Source organism: Lepisosteus platostomus, chromosome 21 (assembly GCF_059453375.1).
Source record: "Lepisosteus platostomus isolate fLepPlt1 chromosome 21, fLepPlt1.hap1, whole genome shotgun sequence".
NCBI classification, from domain to species: Eukaryota; Metazoa; Chordata; class Actinopteri; order Semionotiformes; family Lepisosteidae; genus Lepisosteus; species Lepisosteus platostomus.
Window position 1 is genome coordinate 18,439,963 of NC_142631.1, and position 24,268 is coordinate 18,464,230.

At 38.6% G+C, this 24,268-nt stretch overlaps 1 protein-coding gene across 4 annotated transcripts in view; it reads left to right on the forward strand.

The window, feature by feature from the left end:
• Positions 1 to 24,268, forward strand: part of phf19 (PHD finger protein 19) — a 36,385-nt gene that overhangs the window by 2,372 nt on the left and 9,745 nt on the right. For 2 of the 4 annotated variants that reach the window (XM_088615392.1, XM_088615393.1), the window contains exons 3-14: positions 453 to 534; positions 2,437 to 2,532; positions 3,742 to 3,836; positions 4,657 to 4,805; positions 6,288 to 6,383; positions 7,609 to 7,677; positions 9,257 to 9,377; positions 10,007 to 10,074; positions 10,521 to 10,670; positions 11,939 to 12,020; positions 13,335 to 13,420; positions 17,646 to 17,741. In XM_088615392.1, the coding sequence (XP_088471518.1) occupies positions 453 to 534; positions 2,437 to 2,532; positions 3,742 to 3,836; positions 4,657 to 4,805; positions 6,288 to 6,383; positions 7,609 to 7,677; positions 9,257 to 9,377; positions 10,007 to 10,074; positions 10,521 to 10,670; positions 11,939 to 12,020; positions 13,335 to 13,420; positions 17,646 to 17,741 (1,190 nt within the window). The remainder of the gene's footprint in view (positions 1 to 452; positions 535 to 2,436; positions 2,533 to 3,741; positions 3,837 to 4,656; positions 4,806 to 6,287; positions 6,384 to 7,608; positions 7,678 to 9,256; positions 9,378 to 10,006; positions 10,075 to 10,520; positions 10,671 to 11,938; positions 12,021 to 13,334; positions 13,421 to 17,645; positions 17,742 to 24,268) is intronic. The other 2 variants (XM_088615394.1, XM_088615395.1) reach the window with 2 other exon arrangements.

Consider the following 24,268-nt stretch of genomic DNA (forward strand, 5'->3'; position numbering starts at 1 on the left):
TAAATCTCAGCCCTTCAAGGTTATGCCTCAAATTTATGTTTTTGATTAGGGTAAAAACATTGTTATACTGTCAATGTCCTACCTACGTTAGACTATAGCTACACAAGTTACAGTATAAAGATGGCTAGTGTTATGTACATTGGCTTCTTTAATGATGGCTATTACGCCTTTGTAAGGACTGGATTTAGGAGAGCAGATTATCTGTCTGGGGAGCAGACCTCTTGCATTGCTGACACTTTAATACCCAAGAAGAGGTGGAACATCAGGATTCTCAAACAACTGAAAACTGCTCTCAATCTGCCTACAGTACCTTCACCTACAGGCTTGCTCGCACATGAAGAAACTGGCTCCTGGAACTGAAGAATTTAAATGTTTTTACAGACCTCTAAAGTTGATCTTTTTTTTAATTGATTTTTTCTCTCTTATTTCACATTTGTGTTATGTACGTGTAGGTAAGCACTTCCAAGCTGAGCTGCTTTGTCACCTTTGAGGATAACTCCAAATTCTGGGTTTTATTTAAGGACATTCAGCATGGTGAGTTGATGGTACTAATTAAACTCCAGAATAGAGTATGAGTTAGAAGAGAAGAGAGTTGTTCATCTGCAGACTCCACAGAATGCCAGGTGTCCTGCTGTTCTGTAAATGAAATGTAAGCCATCGTATTATATTAATGCACGTTTAATTGGCATTTCTAGTAGAAAACTGGCATTTTATGTGGCGTTAGTCAAACCTTTTGGTGAATGCAATGAGGAATGTTGCCCACCCGTTGTCTTGTAAACAGTAGAAATCACCCTGAAAAGAAGACTTAGCATGGTTTGGTTGGTAGCTCTCTGGCCACAGTGTCATTCAAATCAGTCATTAATTCTAATGTCGCCCCTTGGTGTACAGGGGAAAGAATCTCAAGACAACAAGTTGTTCAGGTTACAGCAGAAAAATAAGGAAACCCAACAGTATTTACCCTTAGGAATAAAAATTGGAAATAAGGCTATATGCTTCTGTAACCATTCTGTAACCATTCTAAGCATGGTCCAAGTCTTGCTTCAATAAGGAAACAGAAGAGTCCTTTAATACGTGAAAGCAAATTATTTGTTTTCTGGCAAAAAAAAATATTTTTTTTTGTCATGTTTCCCTCTCCACTCATGTTTATATAATCCTGGTACACAACACAGCTTCAGAAATGTATTCATGTTTACAAGTAATGTAGTCTGACAGGCCATAAATCTTTCACAAATGAAATGCTACAGAACAAAGTTTCCGACATTTTATTTCTGTCAGCACCTTATGTGTCAGTAGTTTTCTTGTCTAAAATCCAGCAGTATACATAAATGCATGAGCTCACACTAGCTCTTTGAAAATATGATACTTCATTTCCGCCTTTGTCCAGCACTTACTGTATTTTACATTGCAGGTCACATCAGACAGCACAGTTTGTAACAACTAGGATTTTAAAACAGTTACTGTATAAGCAACACACTGTTTTAGAAAGGGGAAAGAACATCCTTTGTAAAAAGCAAATGCCCTCCATTTCAGATGCGCACTGAAACAGGACGGAATGTCGTTTGCTGCTGTTTTGTTGCCACAGAGTTGGGAGCACCGTCCTACACTGGGCGGATGGCTGTAGTCAAGGGACAGAGACCTGTGTGTTGTCTGTAGGTGGGCTGTGCATTAGCCTGTTCCGTATAGAACCTAACCTGATAGTTCCTTTCCTAATTATTCAATTCAAAGCACCTTACAGGTAATGGGGACTCCCCCTCCACCACTAACATGTAGCCCCCAACTGATGCAACAGTAGCCATATTGCATCAGTATTGTACACTTACCACACATCAGCTCTCAGTGTGGAGCAGAACAGAGTGATGAAGCCAGTATAGTGACGGGAATTATTAGGAGGCCATGATTGTAAGGACCACAGGGAAATTTGGCCAGGATGCCGGGGTAACACCCCTACTCTTTTTGAGAAAGACCTGGAATTTTTAATGACCGCATCATTAGGACCCATACAGACCACAGGGTGAGCGCCCCCTGCTGGTCTCACTAACACGTCTTCTAGCAGCAACCTTAGCTTTCCCAGAAGTCTCCCATATAACCTTAACTCTGTTATATAAACTGAATCCTTTAAGCCAACTTTTACACCAATCCTGACCTAAAACTATGTGTACAGACCACAACAGCCATGGATACATGCATTTTAAGAAAGGGTGCGTAAGTGACCTGCCATGAGCATTTCACCTAATACAAAGACATCGAGACACCATACATCTTTCACATTAGCAGGTGGTGCTTTCGGCAAGGTTTGCAAATTGCCACCGAAGGTTTTATGGTGAAGGTCTGTTTTGCAGATACTTGGTGTGGTGTTTAGTGCAGTTTTAAGTGCTGTAGCATTGTTCAAAGGTTTTGTTCTTTCTTGATTGCCGCTCTGCTTGCACTTGTTCACAGCTGGGGTTCCAGGGGAGGAGCCCAAGTGTAGCGTGTGCTCTGGACTGGCTCTGGTGTCAGACAATGAAATCCTCATATGTGGCAAATGTGGAATAGGTGAGTAAATGGAAATGACATGTATTTCCTCATCTCCTCACGTTCCCTGAAGGGACCTGATTAAATATTCAGTTTCTTTATTACACCACCTGCTTTCTGCTGTCTAATACGGCAGTTTCAGATTTAGAAAGACATCTTAGATTTATCCAAGGTGGGATAGGAGGCAATTTTTGCTTTTATGAATAAGAGCAAATCACAGAAGCTTAGTCAGTGCACCTTATTCACAAACTGTGCTTGATGATTCATCAGTTTGAAGCACCTGTATTGATTGCAAATTTGCAACATGATGCAGTTGAATTTTCTAAACAGAGACCTCAAATTTGTCATCGGGATTGGTCTGTGCTGTTGGAAAAGGTTATTAAAGCCCAGAAGAGAGGACATTTGAGACTATTTCGTATATTACTAGCTACAGACATTAAAGCCTCTTTTTAATATACCAGAGCCATGCACTTGATAAAATTGGCTATTTCCCCATTATGATTCAGTGATACCCAGTTTCAAGTGGAAGCTGTTTAAACAGGCTGATTGTGATGCACTCTATTACTGGAAAACAAGACGACAAAGTGCTGAAAATGCCATATTAAATAATTGTAACCCACACATACAAAGGCTTTCTGAGGTCAATTTGTAAGATTAATTTGTTATAAATTTAATTTATTATGCCATCCATTTTTTAACCCCTTTAATCCAGTTCAGGGTCATGGGACACGTTTATAAGCCCAGGCCTGTAAAAGTAACAAAGAAAAAACTGTTTACCGCTCTTACTTAAAAAAAATCTTTCAGGGTTAGTCAGATGCAAAAATCATATTTTTTTTATTTTGAAGTGTTTGTTTTTTTGACAGCAAGTCAAAAATTGTAAGACTTCTGTTATGTGTGTTCATAGCACAGTACCACCCGCACTGCATGAATATATATTTTTTCTTTTTATGTACAGTATGCTGGGAAACAATACGAGTCTCTCGTTTTCATCATTGTGCATTCCCAGCAGAGAAGATAGTAAATAAAGAAAAATGGGCTCAGATGATTCTTTGATGGTTATAATTAATTTTCATAAAGCTGGTCTTGCTGAGTGACTGAATGAAGCCGAGGAGAAAGTACTCAGCCTCTTGGGACTGACTTAGTTAGAAGCTATTAAGCAGGCAGCAGATTGCAGATTTATTTGTTGATGTTACAGCTAATCTTCTTTCTTGGTCTTCATTGCTTTGCCAGGTTATCACCAACAGTGTCATCTTCCCCAGGTGGAAAGCACTTTGGATGTGTCACCCTGGTTTTGCAGGAGGTGCATTTTTGCATTAGCGGTGAGGGTGAGTGAAATACAGAGATGAGACAGGCTGTATGGGTTTTCAGCCTCTCTGAATGAAGATGAGGAGAATAAGAAAAATTAAAATAATTTTTTTTTTTTCGTTTTCATAACCCTGTAATTTCAATGAAAGGTGTTTCTTATGTTTGGTTTTCATTGCTTGATTGGTTGTTCAAATAAAACACAAAAGAGGTATATGACATAAAAACCGTTTTGTAGTTCAGAATTCTTTCTGAACTGAAGTGGCGGAGCGGTGGCTCTGTGGCTCAGGATCTGCACCTGTGGCTGGAAGGCGGCTGGCAGAGGAATCCTACTCCGTTGGGCCCCTGAGCGAGGCCCTTAACCCCAACTGCTCCAGGGGCTCCATATTAATGGCTTCTCTCCCTGTCTGTGTGTTTCATTGAGAGCAAGCTGGGTTATGTGAAAAGACAAATATTCCTAATGCAAGAAACTGTATATGGCTAATAAAGTGATCTTATCTTTCATACTATGCTCAGGCAGAATTTTACAGACAGAATGCAAACATCTTAAAGAGGAATTATTCCTCTTTGTAAAAGATTTCTGCTTTGTCAATTGGTTCCTTCCTTCTTGTGAAGATGAAAATGTCAATCTAGATGTCGACACCTGGTGCCCTTTTTATCAAGAAAGAGGACACTACCCATTGGGCTTCTCCTGTCTCTCAGGGGTTATAGCAAGTATTTTGCACAAGTTAGTCACCCCAGATGGTAGTCTCCTGAAACTGTTTGTTGAAAAGACGTTGATGATCACTCGCTGGTTCCTGAAGCTGTTGCATATTGACAGCACGCTTTTCTCTTGTTCTGCAGAAAGGTGGGGCATTGAAGAAAGGCCCCATTGCGAAAGCACTGCAGGCAATGAAACAAGTGCTGACGTACAACCCAGATGAGCTGGAGTGGGACTCCCTCCACAGAACCAACCAACAGCAATGTTACTGCTACTGTGGGGGGCCTGGCGAGTAAGTTAATAATAATTAAAGTATTTAGTTGTCCTTTTGGAAGCAGATTCTGCTTGTGCCAGTTGGTAATCGGCAGCTGTTTTTTAATGTATCATATAAAATTTCTACTTCCAGCTGACCACATAGACATTGCAGATGCTGACCCAAGGCTGTTACTGTGTGCTGTTAAGGCCCAGCTAAGCTGGTATTGGGCAAAAACTGCTTTTAGCCTTCTTGAGTAGTCAAGTCTATTAAGGAAAATGCAGGTGTTTATAATGGGCTTTATTGCTACTAACTAAGCTCCCCCAAGAGAAATGTCTTTTACTCTTTTATCCAAGGACAGAGGACAAGGTTGTTAAGTATGCTGCCTGTGGCAATGCCAGGGCTTGAACCAAGTGTGTCCTGGGAGTCACCACCTTTCCTGCTCTTCTGTCCTTCTGGTGATGTGTTGAGGGATATCGAAGAGGAAAAGTGAAGGTTAAGGACATGTGCGTGTAATGCTCTGTGTTGTGGGCGTTAACACTTTCCAGAATCCCCAGCCGCATTCAAGCCCTCTGTAGCAAAACACCAGCCTTGTGATGTGGCCGGCTCCTCTGAGGGATGTGTTAGTTGTGTCTTGCTGGCGCTGCAAAGAGGCAGGGAGGGGGCAGATAGGCAGACGTTGCCCACTGTACTGTATATTGGAGGGAAAAAAATTGTTTCCTGCCTGAAACCTATTTGATCAGCTATTTCCTGCTTGAGCCATCACTTGGCTTGATTAGCCTAAAGTTGTTTATCTGTTTATTCCAGCTGGGTGGGAGTAAACAGGGTGGGCAGAACCTCCTGACATTTCCCTACCTCTGCTCACCTCACAGAGGAAAATCTCTTTTGCTTTAAAAGAAACTTGACTCGCAGTAAAATGGAACTGTGAGCAGTCAGTTGCTCAAAATGTGCATAAAGAGCAGGAGAAAAAAAACACTGGAGCATTCTTCCCATTTTTCATCTCATGTCAGAATTAAGTAGTCAATGTTCAGCATCTCATAAACCTCGCAGATAAAATATTTTGCTAAAGATCATCTGAAATGCACTCTATGCTTTTCAATTGTAGTATTTGTGCTGACTGACTTTTTTTAAAGTTTGCCTGTTTTGATAGACGGGGATTCATTGTTTTTTTCTTGTAAGGGGTTCAGCTGAGGAAAGGATGTTTGTTTTAACACCTGAGCATAAATAAGACATGCCCCTTGCTGTCTCTTCTTGATTCCCAGCTATTTCACATTTTCAGCCTTATGAAACCAGCCCCAGGCAGGCTGGGCACGTCTGCCATTGTACTGAAAGCCATGATTTGCTGTATTCTTCTCAGCAATGGCCAGACTGCAGGAAAGCATTTGCTGAATGTACAAAATAAATGATACCATGCTAATTAAATCAAGGTGTCTGCCTTACTGTTATCTTTCAATGTCAGTTGGTCACAGAAGGCATTTCATAATTTAAAGCTAATCTTTTTTGTCAAATTTCCTTTCCCAGATGGTACCTTAAGATGCTGCAATGCTTCAGGTGTCGTCAGTGGTTTCATGAAGCCTGCGTGCAGTGCCTGCATGAGTCCATGATGTTTGGAGACAGGTGCGTGGTGAAAAATGAGTCCTGTTGGGATAAAGACCTCCAGTCTGCTTAGCTGTTGGAATGTGTTTTTTTTAAGATGGCTATGAGGAAAGGAGGTGAATCAGAAGCAGGTTTTCTCAGTTTTTTTAATGTTGTTTAATGTTTCCTCTAGGAATTTAACTTGGTTGTTGATTTGCAGCAGAATTAAAGTGTCTCATTAAATTTACAATTAATTTTGTCCATGCTGTATTAACTTTCAAATGGTTAGCAACATGATTACTTTGGCCTTCACTCAGTATGCACAAGCCATGTTCAGGAAAGGGGATAAGGAGATATTTTTTAAGATATATTTGACATTTGGGTCAGAATAACGTAGTGGACAAGTCACTGGTCTCATAACCTATGGGTTGTAGGTTCAAGTCCCTGGTGTTACCCTGGTGTTGTACACTTGATGTACAGTACTTTACCCCTGGTGTTCCAGTCTACCCAACTGTATAAATGGGGAGCAGCATTTCAGGTTGTAATCCTTGCAATAAACCTTCTGGGGACTCTTTCATTCACTAGCTGCCAGGGACACCAGGATGAGCTCTGGTCTGACCAGATCTGTGATTTCAGAGCAGTTTTTCTTATAAGGCCCTGTGAAGCTGGACCCAGATCGGCAGCACAGCTGGGGTGCGATACACATAGGTGTCCCTCCTTTAAATCTTCTAGTTAATTGCTCACTAATTGTGATTGTAAAGGATAGTCTTCCTTAGAAGAGTTTGTTTTAATTAACCTTGATAAAAAAGAATACAGCTCTGAAATTCTTGTTTTTTTCTGTTTTATTTAATCTCAATAAGAGCACAGGTTAAATGTTTTTTCCACTAATTGTCCAGAGGTTGTGATTTGCTAAAGATGTTAAATCTTCCCTTTCTAATGAGTGTAAACACAGCTGTATATATCCTCTAAATTGGCAACTCTGACGCATCAAAAAAGACGTGAATTATTTAAAATGTTTTAGTTAATTGTACTGTATGAACATGGCCCATGGGCAATGTTTAGACTAACATCATCTTTTGAAGAAATAAATACAGTAGTTATGGAAATTGTGATGGGGATGTCAGGACTGTGATATGTTCAAGGCCAGGATTTTATCTTGAAATGCTCTAATGCGTGTGTTTGTTTTGGAGTTATTAAAGTTTGTGTTCACAAATCATCAGTTGAGCCCTTCAGATGTTTAACAGCACCTTTTCTTTATTTTATACAGATTCTATTTGTTTATCTGTGCTGTGTGCAATAAGGGAGTGGAATATATCAAACGTTTAGCCCTAAGATGGTAAGTAAGTTTAAGCTTACTGCTGCAATCAGAAATAAATTTTCAGATCAGTATTTTAGGTAATAATTATTTACAGATGGATTATGCTGGAAGTCATTTTCATAATCTGTCTTAATTATTTTTTCACCTGTGATTACATAAAGTGTGGGTGCTGTTTTGCCCTCAAAGCAGTGTCTAGTTCAGAGGGCTCATATTGAATTAGTGAAAAGCCGAGTAACCTGTGGTTTTTTTTCCAACTGGACTAATAATTTAACTGCATAATTGTGATTATTCTGACCAGACTCTGTTGTTTTTTACAAGTAACTGGGGCAGTAATGAAGCGAATACTTTGAGTAATCCACACTTTCAGAAAAATACTTTAGACATCTAAGTAAGAGAACAGGTTAATTGCTTAATTGAGTGCTTTGTTTGGAGCAAAAATCAGAAGAACCAATACCTTGGAATTTGGGATAAAGTTCCTTAGTTTCGGAGCTGTTACTCACTGGGTTCTCCTGATACTTTTAAAGTAAAACCACAAGGGGGAGGTCTTATACATGAATGAATTTGTATCAAAGGATATTCCAGACACGTCCCTCATCTAATTTTTCAGGCATGAGATCTAGATTTGGCATTAATGAAATACTGGAGCTGACAGTGGCAAACACCCTGTTGTTTTTTTGTACATTAAGGGCAGGAGTGCATTCACTCATCTGCAGCGTATGAGATTTTCACACCAAGCTCCTGTTGACTGAGGCAAATGGAACAGTCTTGCACACAATGTTAACATCAAACACATGGGGAGATTGCAGCACCAATTGCCTTGACAATGGTTACAGTTTGACAGGACTATTAAGGCCTGTCAATTTTACTTTCTTTTTTCATGAACCTTTTAATGCTTGCTATGGCATTTATAGGATAAAGTTCGCTTCAGATTACACGTTTTTTTCCCTTTTTTTCTCCTCACTTGTTGAGTATATTCAGGCATGATAATGGTCAGAAATGTTGGCCTAGCTTCAATCTTTGAACTGCAAAGAATCACAATTAACAACAAAAAATAAAAGTATAAATGCAAGTGTGATGAGATGAGATGAACATATGAAAATAATAATAATAATAATAATAATTACACTTATATAGCGCTTTTCTGGACACTCCCCTCCACCACCACCAATGTGCAGCATCCACCTGGATGATGCGACAGCAGCCATAGTGTGCCAAAACGCTCACCACACATCAGCTATCAGTGGGGAGGAGAACAGAGTAATGAAGCCAGTTCAGAGATGCGGATTATTAGCAGGCCATGATTGGTAAGGGCTGATGGGAAATTTGGCCAGGATGCCGGGGTTACACCCCTACTCGTTTCGAGAAACACCCTGGGATGTTTAATAACCACAGAGAGTCAGGACCTCAGTTTTATGTCTCATCCGAAGGACAAGATTTTAAAAATGTAAAGTTAATACGAAGGTTGCATGGATATGGTTATGTAGAGACAGACTGTTTGTATGTAAATCTTACTGTGCATGAAACTCAGAGGAGGTAAGTTTGTGCTCTATAGGACCTTGAGGATCACCCTGACGTTTAGGGCCTTGCGTTCCCTCAGGGTCGATGTGGTTCATCTTGCTCTGTACAATCTGGGAGTGCAAAGTAAAAAGAAGTACTTTGAGCTGGAGGAGATTCTCCACTTTGTTAGTAACAACTGGGATCACTTCCAGCTTGGAAAGGTAAGTTGTTCTTTTGTGAGCAAAATAAGGAGATGTAATTAACAAGTGCAAGGAAAATATTAATTAAATTATTAACATTATTAATAATAATCAATATTAGGTGGGAATAAAGTGACAATAAATGTGAAACAAATGTAGGCATATGTAGATAAGGGCCGATTTTTAAAGTTACGAAAATTTGCACATTCTGTAACCTGCAAAAAGTCTTAAAATGTTATCCATCACTTCATTATGTTTTATTACTAGAATATGCTCTAGAATAGTTCTGGTTGTTCATCTTGATAATATTGGCAGCCCTTTCACCCTCAGCAGACAGTGATGCCAGGATTTCAGTGCAGTGGGAGTTTAGAAATTTGGCTGTTGGGCTTTTAATCTTTGCCTAACGAATGGAGTTGCCAGGTTGAATTAGCAACAATCAACTTGTGCTGCTGTTCCTAGAGAGATCATGGCCTTCGCTTTGCAGAAATGAACAGGAACCAAACCTGCTCCCTTTGTCCTCACCAGACCTATTTTCGCACAATTTTATGCTTTATCTCCATTTTTTTAGAAATAGAATCTTTCCTGAAATACTACCGTGTGGGAAAAAATACAGTTTCTGCTTTTATATATACTGTTCCTTTTTCACACAGCTCACCAACACTCCTGTTACAGAAAGAAGCCAGTATGTGCTGGATGCTCTCAATAACTATAAAAGCAAGTAAGACAACTTCCTTCTTTTCTCAGAATGATTTTGTAATGATAATGTATGCTGATACTGCAAAAACTGCTTCCTTGGATAGGCTGTTCTCCAGTAATCAAACAGAACCTGTATTTAATTTACCTAAGTGAAGATAGCCCAGAAATAATTTTTTGGCTGTATTTTGTGCAGTTTTTAATTGTTAAAATATTTTTTTATAAATGATATTAAATGCACAATAGCTTTTTGTGCAATTTAATTTGGAACACTTTATTTTTAGAGTGGTGCAGCCAGAGAGGGACCTTGATGGGAGTGTTGAGACAATACAGTTTCTCTCCTTCTAAATTTCCCCGTTGTCTAATGTCTGTCTGGGCACAGCACAATTCTCTTAACGCAGTTCTGAAGATCTTAGTAATTGATGAATGTTGCTGTCTGTTATCGATCTTTTCATTCTCAACTGTGTGCAGGTTTCTTTGTGGAAAGGAAATTAAAAAGAGGAAATGCATCTTCCGTCTGAGAACGCGTGTCCCTCCTAGTCCTCCCTCCAAGCTGTTCCCAGAGAGAGCACAGAACTCGGAGGGCAGGGAAGGAAGGAAGAGAGGGAGGGGCAGGAACAGGTGTGTTATGTTGGAAATTTGGGAAGTTTTCGGAATAAAGATGAATGTTGCATTTTTTGCTACAAAGACCAGCTGGTTCGTTAGTTAGCATCAAGTTTTAGTTGAACATGTAAGATGAATTGGATTGGTTTACAAATTTCAGACATTTAAAAAAACTACTATCCTCTTTGCCAAAGATGCATTCTGAGAAATTAAACTTCTAATGGAAAAAGTCAAAATACCTTAGTTTTCTTCTCTAAGAAAGAGATTCAGTACTTTAGTATATGGGCATAGGTGCTGTATATTTATATTCCTTTTCCATTTATCTATCATTGCTTCAGAAATGAAAAATGTGTTATGCCATAATGAAGTCCTAGTGCCCTTCAGCCTACATCTAATGAGGGAAACCATTTTATTTCTCTCTGTGCATTTTTTTAACCAAATAGCCAGTCAATTCATTCTCAGTATGGACTGTAACCGTGGCTATTAATGTTAAATGGAAATTGACTTCTAATCCATGCAAAAATAATACTTTGAGCCTTGAAATAGGTTTCCTGTTGCTGTCATATTGTCCCTGTACCTTCAATTGAACATGCTTCTCATTTTTAATTATATATATATGATAATTTCCTTCACTCTAAGGCCAGCAAAAAAAAATCCAGTACTCTGCGTAGCCTTCACAAGAGACATTCACAACATGTGCTGAAGGGAGTGAACAAAAAACAACTCTTGACTTATTCTGTTATATAGAGTTGTGGCCTGGGTTTAGACCTATGAGAAAAGGTAATTACAGATGGAGTCACCCACTGGCTCTCCAGAGCTTGTTCTATCTGATTTATTAAGGGGCCCGATCTCCAACAGAGAGACAACCCATTCAATGAATATTGCCTGGTCACGGAAATAAGGTTTTAAATATTGTGAAAGTAGTTAGATGCAAGCAATACTATGCTATTTATAAAACTATTTTGATGCAGAGCAAGAAGTCCATTAAGATTTAGAACACATAGAACAAATTGTTTGGATAATGGTAAAACAGGAGCAGCATCATAGAATATTGTGCGAGTAATTGGCAGAATATACTATATGCTGTACTGTATCTCATCTGTCTCCATTGATTATTAAGTTTTGAATACAAGTGCATTCACTTATTATTAAGTTCATCAGCATGCAAAAAACACTTTTACCTTGGGATGTTTTGCCTATTCTATGATCTCTGTGAGCTGTTAAATGGATTTTGCGTTGTGTTTTTGGCAATCCACTTTTAACATTGTTTTGCCCTCTTGATGCAGCTCATTGCCCCCAGAATTTCAGCCCCAGAAAAGGATGAAAAAGAAGAGGTCTAAGTGGTTGCTGGAGGATGCTATCCCAAACGTGAGTCATGCCTTGTAGCACCAGAACACTTGGTCCTGTTTTTTCCTGTGTCCTGTTCATTTGCTCGGATTTCTGTTCCATATCATGATCTGATGTGTTTCTCTCTCTTGTCTGGAAAGAACAGATGCAACAGAACTGTATATTTTGAATTGTATTATGAATTGCAGATTATTTACATTAAGTCTTTTAATGAGACTAACAAAACACTACAAATGATTAAGCTTTGTTTCCTGAAAATATGCAGACGTGCAATGCTTATTAATGTCAATGTTTTAATTAGAAATGTTTTTGCTGTGTGTTTTGTATCTTTTTGATCTACATGGTTTTTCTTCTGTGCAGTCTTGCCAGGGTGTGAGTAAGATCATTGAAGCTGAAAGGCATTGGCAACCTTATTGTCCACACGCTTTTGGACGTGACACTCCATTCCGTTGCAGTATTGTGTTACAAAAGATTTGTTAATCGTCTAGATAACATTATTAATCCACTAACATTGGAAATTTGATTTCCAATGGGCATTGATTTCAGGCGCTGGCCACCTCAGGAGAGCATAAATACCTGCAGTACTAGAGATGTGATAGGAAGGGTGTCAATCATTTGGACTCACTGCTGGTTCAGACTGTAGTGGACAGTAGGTATATATACTGTATGAGCTGAATTGTGTTGAACATGTAAGCTGTGGAGGGGCGGCATGTTGGCACAGAGGTCAGCATTGCTGTCTCTCAGCGCTGGGCCCTTGGTTCAGTTCATTATGTTCATCGTCAGAATGGCTGGCTTGTCTATTGCACCCTGTATTGAACTTACACCCTGACTGTTTACAGTTGTTGAAGACCCCCTGGCTCTGCTGGGAGGCTAAATTCCCATACGTGTGTCCTGATTTTGCTCTGCTTAAATTGTCCTCTCTATTGTATTTGGCACACCTGCCAGCCCGTGGCCCAGTGATGTTTGCATGTCACTGCAGAGAGTGCTGAGTGCTATTCTGGAGGGTGAATTGAGCCTCTTCCTTATAAGACTAGTAATTTAATGCACCATTGTGGTGGTTGAACCTGAGATCTAAAGCTGCTGCTCTGGACAAATGGGGAAAATCACTCACATTTCACCACCTGAATGTTATTGTCAAATGTCCGGACCCTCTGCCCCCTTATTTTCTATTAGTCCTCTGCAGTAGATCAAAGTTAAAAGATTTTTTTTTCCTTGAAATAATTTAGCAGTACTTTCATGCAGCTGTGTCCTTTAAACAGATTTGTGTGGTCTTGGCAGGAGAAACCTATATTGTCCGTACATGTTGCTTTAATAATACTTGTAATCACATTACAGAATGACCTAACATCCACCTGGAGAACAAACCACCATATGGCCAGTATATTTGACTTCACTTTGGATGAACTACAGAGTTTGAAAAGGTAATGTGCCTCTAAATAGCATTCCATATTTTTTATTTCAACTTCAGAATGCATGCTGCTTGTATCAGTATATCAGTTGTAAAATTCACACACATTAATGCATCCATCCATTTTCTAAATGCTTTATCCAATTCAGGGTCTCTGGGGAGCAGGAGCCCATCCCAGCAAGCAATGGGTGTAAGGCGGGATACACCCTGGGTGGGACGTCAGTCCATCACAGGGCAGACACAGACAAGCACATGCTCACACCAGGGCCATTTATTCCAGAAGACAATTAACCTACCAGTATGTACATAGGTACCAGTATACCAGGAATATACCAGGAACGTGTACCAGTGTATAGAGTACATGTGAGTTGGGGTAGAACGTACAAAGTCCATGGTCATAGCACCTTAGGTCCTGAATCGAACCCAGGGCCCCAGTTATGTGAGGCAGCCATTCTAACTACTGCATCATCATACATAATACACAGGAAAAGGGCACAGTAGTAGCACTTGCAATCAAATTAGGTATATTTTAGGTTTGTTGCTATTAGCAGTATTTAAGAAATGTACCCTTTTTCTTGCATTGATCTGTTTTTTCATAAAGCACATAACAACGCAACAACAGTAAATTCAGTATTTGGAACTGATAGTGTTACAGATTTGATAAATGCAGTGCGAAGCTTGTACGTAAGAATTAAAATCAGCATCTCCTTGCTTTTGTTTAGAGAATTTTCTGGCACAACTCCAATTTCTTAAATGTGCTGGCTTCATGCGCAGCGTAGTTCCTTTTCCTGAATTTACTGAATGGAAATAAAACTACTCTAGCAAGAAATGCCCTGAGAGCACTTTTCTTTCTCCCTTTTATTGTGACCCCAGAAGGGAGCGCTGCCATCTGGCCTTCATAAGAAGTAAAATAGCCCCTTTTGAAGGTGGAGCAGCTCACACATCAGTTTATCATTTTTCAAGTAAAATAAACATGAAATGAAATATTTGAGGTAATTAGTTGATTTTAAACTTTTTGGTCTTAACCACAGCTTTCATTGTACTTTTAACATGAGGATTCAAGGAAGTGTTAAAACATTTTATGGCCTTTTTGGGGGGTTTATTTCATAACTAATGGAATCTTCAGTCCCCAGTGCGTTTTTCCTTCTTCCTCTAGAGTTAATTGCTTCATAACCACAGATTGTTGTACATAAAAGTGTATTAAAAGCTAGCAGCAACCTCTTAGAAATTCAATTTCAGTCCTTGATTTTTATGTATTATTTATTGTGTTGTTATTGCTCAGTTTGTGTAGTTTCTCTTCGTTCGTCTGACGCTAACGAGATGATGTGAACAAGCTCAGAAAAGACTGATCTTAATCCATTTTTTACACAGGTGCAAAGGGAAACAAAGAGATCAAAAACTGTCAGGGAATTCCCAAATGGGGAAACAAAAAAAAACGTGATATTAGAGCGCTTCAAAAAATCTTGATTGTTTAAGAAATAAATTGACATTTCCTCCAATTATTTTTACGCTTGCTAGGATAGGTTCCAACTCCCCCGCTACCCTGAACTGGAAAAAGCAGTTAGAAAATGGATGGACCGGCTACTTCTAGGTTCATATTGTCTTCTAAGACAGTGCAAATGAAGCAATGGCTGTTTCTTGAACATTACTTTTCAGAAATATAATTGTGCTTACATCAAGCATTATGTCCTTTATTTTTTTATCTCAACTGTTTTCCTGAAAATGATTTAACATACTTCTACAGCAGTAGCTGTAGTGTGTATTCGATGTTTGCTTCTATTGCAAAATATAAAGAGATACATTTATTACTGCTTATCCCTTGCATAGCTTAGAATACAAGAGATTTTATCATCATTGCTTGCAGTAAAATTGCTTTAATTTGCATTGATTTTCCCTATGAAAATACTCTTGTTAAAGGTCTTGAAGTGGTTTCAAATATTTTATCAATGTGGTAGGTGAAGACATTTAATTACATCATTCTGTAAAGGTTAAGGCCTTCCCCGGCAGCTGAGTTTGAATAATAAATTAATTCAGAGTGCATTACTTTTTGAAAATTAAACCAATAACATTTTCTTTATTTGAGAGATTGAAGCATAGGCAGAAACATTCAGAGTTGGGGGGAGGGGGGGTTTGGAGGTTATCTGTGGATCAGCCTTCCACAGTTATACCAACAAGCTCAATTCCTGCCGTTTTCGAGCCCTGCAGCAATACAAAAGTGAATTCCATTCGCATCTCCCCTTCGTGATGCATTTCCTCTTTAATAATTTGCATTGCACTGGTTGTAGAAACAGTATATCTTTAACAGGCATGGTGATGTTTATGAGTAGCTAACACATAGCGACCCCTTCCAGGATAAAATTCTTCTCTGTATGACCTTCCAGCACATTTTTAGCAAAAAGAAACAAAAATCTGGAAACATTTAAAGTGTTGTCAGAGCTTGGAAATATCTGGTATAACAAAAGAAGAAGGATAAATGATTTAATTCCACATGGTACACACTATACACTAGAGATCATTTTTTTATTCAGATTTTATATACTTTAAAGAAAGCAAGTCAAATTAAAAATCACTTTTTGCTTTCCTGTACAAGCTTGTAATTGAATATCCCTCCATCACATCTTGCATTACTTCACTTTTTTAGTAATTACATGCATTCAATGTAGTTGGCACCAGTACTGTACCAGAAAAAAAAACTCATTTTCTCATTCAGAGCTTCAGACAGGCGGTCTCTAATGTGTGGTTCACAACTTTAAATCTAAGGTTCCCTGGGGCTGTTGGAGACGAAGCAGGGATTCATGATTTTAGTCACAATAATATAATAATAATAATATATAATATAATATCACCACTTTCTTAACCCTTTACAATGTGCAGCACATCAGCATCATAGATAAAAAAATCAGCATTGCTAAAACGGTTAAAGAGTTTCTGAATCAAGTTTAGGGCCAAGGGTCAAATCCAAGGGTCAGATTGAAGAACAAATTGGGTGGGCTTTTCAAGCATGGTAGGTGTTTAGTTTAGTCCAGCTATGTTTAAGAGATGGCTGACCTAAAAAATATCAGGGAGTGGGGTCTGCAACCTTGGTGATGCAAAATGGCATTTAACAGAAGGACTGCAAGAAGTGCATCCAGTCTGTTGTCTGAATATTTCCATGAGTACCTCACATACTGCAAACACGCAGCTTGCACACACAGAATCCCCACTTGTCATACAAGGTCAGTCCATCAGCAGGGACAAGTTTGATTGGATGAGCAAGTTAAAATCACTTTGACTAGTGGTGGAAAACAGATAAGAAGTATCTTGCAACTCATTCAAATTACGCTGTGTGGTCTTGTGGATAATTTATTTATTTTTTAATTTAAAAGACTTTTGGTTGTACTAAATTAAAAATGCAGATTTGAGTTTTAATGTCATTGTTCTTTTATTTGTGTATGCTTAAAAAACAATGTCTACTGTAGGGGGTACAGTAACAATCATTTAAAAATTACATACTCTTGTAAACAAGATTTCTTTTCTAAAAGCACTTGGGTGAGAGGACATTATTGTGAATCGGTAGTAAGCTATGTTAAGTATAACAGTGTAATGCAATTAGTGCTCCACCAGTGTTTTTGTTTTTACATTTTCTTTATTCTTTATCGAGAAATGCACTGTCCGTGATGGAAACATCATATACATCAATATTTAATAAATAAATGTATGAATTGCAAATCTCTCCAGTGTTGGTTTGCTAAATAATTCATATTTCAGAGCCTGGGTAAACCTGTGCTCATCAATAAACCTAAAATTTAACTCAACAGCATGCGAACAAGTTGACATCCTGAAGTACCCAGAACCACATTAAGCTCCTCTATCAGCCTCCTCAGTTTTGTACACATCTTTATCATAGTTAATATCACCTTTCCTGTGTTTTTGTTTCTGTCTACATCTATCTTTATCAGCTCTGTTGGAGCTGGTAGATGATACCTTCATCCTTCTAGTTTTTTTTTTTTGCTGAGTTTTTATCGCATCCACTGTGCATTCAGCTTGATGGACAGCTTTTCCATCTGACAAATGAAAATGACAGCATGCATCCAGTGTGGAGAGGGCTTGAGACAGCAGGCTGGTCTCAGAACAGTTGGACGGGAATGAAGTTTAAATGAAAATGTGAAGTATAAAATAAGCTTAGGCTTCTTATCCAATATTAGAGGATGGATGAGACTGCCTGTGGTGAAGCACTGACTGTGATAATGTCCTTTCAGTACGAGTTCGGGACAGACCTTCAGCCTGGACCTGGACTCAACAGATGCTGCAAGCACATCTGGATCAGCTACCACAAGCATATCCTATGAGTGCCGGTAGGATTGGAGAGCTGTTTTTCAAACTTTTGTGCCTGCATATATAGCGGTTGCAGGACCTCAGACCCATTTAGCTCTGTAGGATTAAGTGACTGGCTTAAGTTTTTAATTATTTCATATCTTAGTAATGAAATAAAAACCCAGTCTGTTGGCAGCCACCCGTGTACCAGTTGTGCACCAAGAAGTGATAGACTAGAAGGTATCCCGATGTTTTGCCACACTTTGTAATTTGTTCATCAAGTATATGGTTACTATGAATTTGTTTTCTACGTCTGTGGCTTGAGTGTACAAAGTTGATGTTTTTCATGCAGTTTCTTTGTCATGTGCGAGGACTATCCCTTTAAAAAAGTGGTGTGAGGGTTGTTTAAAGTTGTCAGCTATTATGCACCAAGATCACTCATAGAGAAATGCAATAAACCATTGCACTACCAATTGGCAGTGTTGTGGAGTATTGATTGGTGTATCAGTCAGTGTTTCTCATGGTGTCCTCTCCTGCCAGGAGTTTATTACAGCCAGCGGTGGCCTGAGAGTGACAGAACATATTCCTTGTGGCCACCCTGTGACTGAACTTTCATAACAGCCTGCAGTCCTGGAGCGTATTGAAGTCGGCACACACACATAAATGGCAATTGCTTAGATCAGCTGGAACAAAGCAGTTGTGACACCAGAGATTGGGTGTTAAAGTGACAGTAATTTAAAGGTCACGGAGCAAATGTCCTAGAGAGCAGCAGCAGGATTTCTTATTTTGCTTTGACACTGAACTTGAAGCAAGTCCTAGAGGTTAGCCACTCTGTTTAAACCAGCATTTCTCTAGGGTGCTCTGCATTAAAACATGCCAAATAAAAGGTATGTGTGAGACGTCCTCATCAGCCCCTCAATTCCTTGTTTTTTTAATTACGTCACGTTCTAAAGCAGGCAATCAATAAACCAGCAGACTGAAAACCTGGCAGAAGTAGCTGTCAGAGATGATTTCTTCCAGGATTGCCTAATCTACAGACATGGCTGGAGTGAAATAAACTGGAATTAAACTGTTAAAGGGGAGCTGCAGACCCAGCATCCCAGAATGGTTATTAAATCTCGGTCACAAGATAAATTCATTGACATTATAGACACATTTTGAATTAAGCACAAGTGAAAGTGCTGTAAGTTGGCATGTTGTTGAGTTCCCACTAATTGTGACGTGAGGCGGCCCTTCCTGCTCACAAGTCACCATAATGACTGATGTACTGAGATTTATGAGTGAATAAGTACAGGTTTACCACAGAAATGTTCCAATATGATCTGCATGCAGATTTAATGAGTAAGTAGTATTTGTCTGTAAAACCGTTTTAATCGAAAGCAATTCTGTTGGATTAAAGGAGATGTATCTACAAGCCTGCTTGTTTACAGTGTAATAGGGTCACTTCATGTCACCAGACGTTTTGTTGCCTCGTTCTGAATCGCAGAATATGGTGCTGTGTGTACCTGAAAACTTTGACTATTTTGTGATGTAAATTGGAGGTTTTACAAGTTACTGTGTACATTTTACTTTTATTGCTGTTTGAAATTCACTTATCAATGCTGATTCATTCTAGCCTAGAAATATGAATATAGTTCTGCAGTTACCCTTTAACTTGTGGGATAAAGGAGGGAAAAGATGTGAACTACCTTGACATTACTGAGCTATGGCAGGTGATTCATGGATTTTTCTATGTTGGTGTGGTTTTTACCTGTAAATCTACATTTCACTTTCTTCTCTTTATGTGTTCCTATGAGAAAATGCAAAAATAACAGTAGCCAAATTGGTTTTATTTTTAAGTCTCTGTTTACCAGCATCTGCTATTTTATGACATTTTACTGTTCTGTTTTACAGTTTCGTTAAAGTTAGCAAACCTGAATGTAGAAACACAACACCCAGACATTGTAGTTCTTACTGGAAAGAATTAGACTCATGTTCTACTTTCACAGCCTTTAAGGTCTCATCCTGAGAACTAATAGCTCAGCTGTAATATTTCAAAGTGCTGTTGGTGTAGGACATGATAAATTACCCTTTCCACTCCAGGACAAAAAAGAAGAAAAAAGAAACTTTCAGCAGTTTGAATTACTGGCTACAGAAGAAGAAGGGTGATAACAAGAGAATATACAGAATTCTCTGCAGAATGTACAGAATTTATTGACTTGCAGTTTTGTTCACCTTTGTTTAGATCTGTTGAAAAGGCTGGGTTATATGTTGATTAAAAAAACAGGCTTTTAAATTACAACCCTGTACCCAATGGACAAAATTGTAAATATCAATACTTGTATGAAAATTTCTATCATGTCCTATATGCTGTTGGTCTGTATTGGCAGGCTTGACTGTGTTCCCAGAAATGAGGAGCAGACCTCTAAGTAGAATGTCAGCCTTTTCCATATGATTGCTCTCACCTTAAAGTCACAAGGACGGTCTGGCAAGTATTTAAAATTTAAAGGAATAATGATTGCATGATCTGATGGGTACGTTGTTTTTCAGCTGCAGTTATCTCAGTGATCTTGGATTGGTCAGATTCTGCCAATCATCCCAGACCAGGGAAGCCTACTTAACCTTTAATTAAAGTCTTATTGCTAGTTCAAGCTTGGGTCGTGCCACCAGCCAGCTGTGACCAGCAAAGTTGTGGTGCCGCTTGGGGAATCACATTGCAGTTGACTAGTGACATGAGCCAGAGTGGGAACAGCAACCTCTGAGCCAAAGTGCCCATTCTGCACTCTGAACAAGCACCTTCACTATCTGAGCCTTTCTATAAATCAGAGTGTTCCTTTTGATTTTTGCCTTCATTGTTTTTTAAGACACCGATAGCTGCCAAATTATTCATGCATTTCATGAGCACTGGTAACTTTCTTATATAAAAGTGAAGTTTCCAAGGGACAGCACATTGCTGAGGAGTTTGGTAGACAGTTCCCTAGAGCTGAACAGAGGTCTAGCAGATCGAAGAAGCTGAGCCCTGGTATGATTTATCTCAATCTTGGATTTCCCAAATTAGAAAAAATGAACACGGGCGAATTTGCATAGTTTATTCCTTTATCTCTTGTGAACAATACCCCACTGCGAGTTTCTTGCCTTCTGATGTACCCTGAGAGATTTACCCACAGGATTGTAGCTTGCAGTCCCTAGAAAATGACACTCAGTGGAATAGAAATAAAATAGCAAAAGTTTTTTTTGGAACAGTTGTGTTAATTATTTTTTTTTAAATCCCAATTTTTGTTTAACTTAAAAGGCTGCAAAAGTAAAAGAGCTACGCTTAGAGACAAAGAAAAAAGCAAACTACAGTGCCATCTTGTGGATGGTAAATTAAACAATTTAAGCCAAATCAACCACAGTGAAAAAATAATAGTAAGAATGCCTTGTATTCATATTGTGTTTTCATACCCAAAGAGTCCCCAAATGCTTTTTTACATATAGTAAAGGACCCCTCGAAATACAGTAGACAGCAGAGAAGGTGAGAAATTACATTTATCAAATTGAAAGGACTTGATGAAGGCCAAATTGTGGAAGCCCAGTGCAGAATTTGTCAAGATCTAGCAGAGTGTTTAACTATCCAGCTTTTAACGGTGGGAGAGAACTAGAGTAACTGGAAAAAACAGGGAAAACATGCAAATTCCAGACCGAATTCAATCCCAGGACCTAATATTTAAAATGAGAAGGCTGATAAAAACTAAAAAATATTAAATAAATATGAATGTATTATTTTTATATGGTGTCGTACATTCCAAATCCCTAAAGAGCTCCTAAATCTTATTGTGTTTTACAAGATGACTAGAATGTTGTGGTATTAAATAACTTTCAGAGGTGCTGTAAATGTTGACATTCATTTATGTTTTCTATTCCATATAATCTATGATAGCAGGTATAGAAGCAGTCTGCTGAATTTTCTTAAACCAAAGTGGTTTGTAAATAGGAATTGAGGGTTAGCATTAAGGATCCTGATGTTTTTCTGTTAGCTGTGTATTTAAACAGGATATAGTAAGAGAAGGTAGAATCCTTTGACTTCACTACTGCTAAGAAGCCTATCACATCAGTGAATGCAGAATATTAATTGTTTGTGACATTGTGTGGCAAATCTCTCAACTGCATACATTTCTTTATTAAAGGTAGTTATGTGAAGATACACAAGAATCCATTGTTCCATCATTAATTGTTGAATAAGACTATCTACTATATATGATGTGTACTCTGGCTATTCTACAAAATAACATGTCTTGCAGTTCTGATGCATGTAGAAATGCATCTGCCTCAAGTGTTTGACAGCTGAGAGACTACCGGGACAGGGCGGATGAAATGAAAAAAATGTTGCCGCATGTAAAGCAAATTATGTGCTCATAATCGGGGACTAATTTTAGGACCATAAGATGCAAAACGTCATAATAAAGTATACAGCATGAACAATGACCAAGTAATAAAGATATTGATCACTTAATCCCATATTCCTGGAAGTCTAGTCAGAGGTACCAGGAGAAAAGATAGTGTCAGCAGGACTTTGTTTAATTCACTTTGCATTGATACTCACTTTCGCTTTCTCGTTATTAAGAAGGGCGCAGCTACACTTGTCAGAATTTCTTTGGAAAGTTACTGTATTTGATCTTTAAAATAAATTTGGGAAGTACCTAGTTAATCAACAACTAAAAGTTAGACCTACCAGGATTCTGTACCCACTTTTCAGTCTGTCTCCAGCCTGGAAAGGGGTTTTCAAAGGAGACTCAAGAAATGAGTGAGTAGTCTTCACATTTTCGTTTCCAACCACCTGGCTGAAAAGCCTGTCCCACACACCCAAAACTCTTTCCATAAAGAACAGTTTCCTATTCTTTATTTTACATGTATTTCCTTTAAGCTTTCGGTTGTGGTTCTGTCCTTGTTTCAGAATTTAGTGTGAAATGGTCTTCTGACCTGAACCTTTATATACCCGTAAGAATTTTGTATACCTAGATCATACCTCTTCTTTATCTCTTTTTGTTCTAGATTGAAAATATTAATCTTCTTTAATGTGACAGTATATGGCAATGCCCTTAAACTATGAATCACTCTTGTTGCTCTTCTTTAAGCTCTTTCTGAGGCATTAATATCCTCTCTGTGGTAGGGCAAGCAAAGGTGACCACAATATTCTAAATGAGGTCTTACTAATGTGTTGTGACGCTTGAGCATAACTTTCATACTTTAGTATACAGTACTTACTAGTGTTCTATATACTCTTATTGCTATATGTCATTCTGTTTGCTGTTATTCTTCTTCTTCCACGTTGCCTTGATGGAGGAACATACCTACACATGTAGATCTCTTTCATGCATAGCTCCCTGAGACTTGCAGTTCCTCATGTGATATGTACAGTATGGTGTATTTCTATATGCTTCGTCTTCTATCCATCTAACCTCCAATACAGGGTTGCAGGGGATCCACTTTGCACATATTAGCCCTACATGTTGCTAAAAGTGTGTCCAGTCCATGATTATGTTTGAGTCTTCTTATACAGGTACTTCCCTTGCTAATGTTTCTAGGTTGGCTGCTCCCTCTTTGTTTGTGCATATTTCATATGCAAGTTTAATTAAGCACACTACAGTCTAAAAAATTTAAACAGATTGGAAAGAGCAACAGGCCTAAAATCAGTCCCTACAACACCAATGCTTTCATCTACCCAAAAAAGGAAGGTTCCCCTTAGAATGATGTGCTGGTTCTAGTTTTCAGTGCAGCTTTAAATTTGACAACCTTTTGTTACAGACCTAATCAAAAGCCTGCTGGACATCTCAGTATGCCATTGTGGAATGCTTTAGTGTTACCGACTACTGTATCCTTGTACTTGCGTAAAGAATTCTAGTAAGCTAGTTAAACACTGTGTCCCCTTTCAAATCCATGTTGGCTGGCTCTTAAAATACAATATCTTCAGAAAGAATATGGTATACCTATACCAAGTTTTAGTTATTACCTCACTTTATTTTTGTTTCTGTGTGAAACATTTTAAGAAGGGCAATTTTGACGGCACCTTCAAGGTTGACTCACAGAGTGTCTACAACAGAGCCCACCTTCTCTCCCTGTCCTGTTCACAGACAGGATGTCAGTCTGTGGGCATTATTAAAGTGCTGCTGACAGCAGTGAATTCATCAGCTGTGTTGCTCACTCTTTCACCATGGCAAGCTGGTCAAAGTTGGCTTGTGTAAGGGGAGCGGTTGTACAGTAGGTGGCTGGAGGAAAGTCCTCTCAACAATGTGCAGATATTGGTGGCCAAAATGTCGATTATTGGGAGAGGAAGTGGGAGTCATGGTAACACTTAAGAAATACCAGAGCAGTGTTGTTATAACTGCCACAATCTACAGTTATTTTAGCTAAAAAATAATTGATTCTTGTGCATATTTCTCTTCCACAATACTGTTTCACACATTTAAACTCCAACTTAAACGTCTGAGAACTTCATGGTATTTGAATTTGCACATTTACATCGATCAGTTTGCACTGTGATTTAACACCCAGCATCTTAACATATTCAGTGCTTTTAAAAAGATGTGGAACGTCATTAGCAGAACAAAAG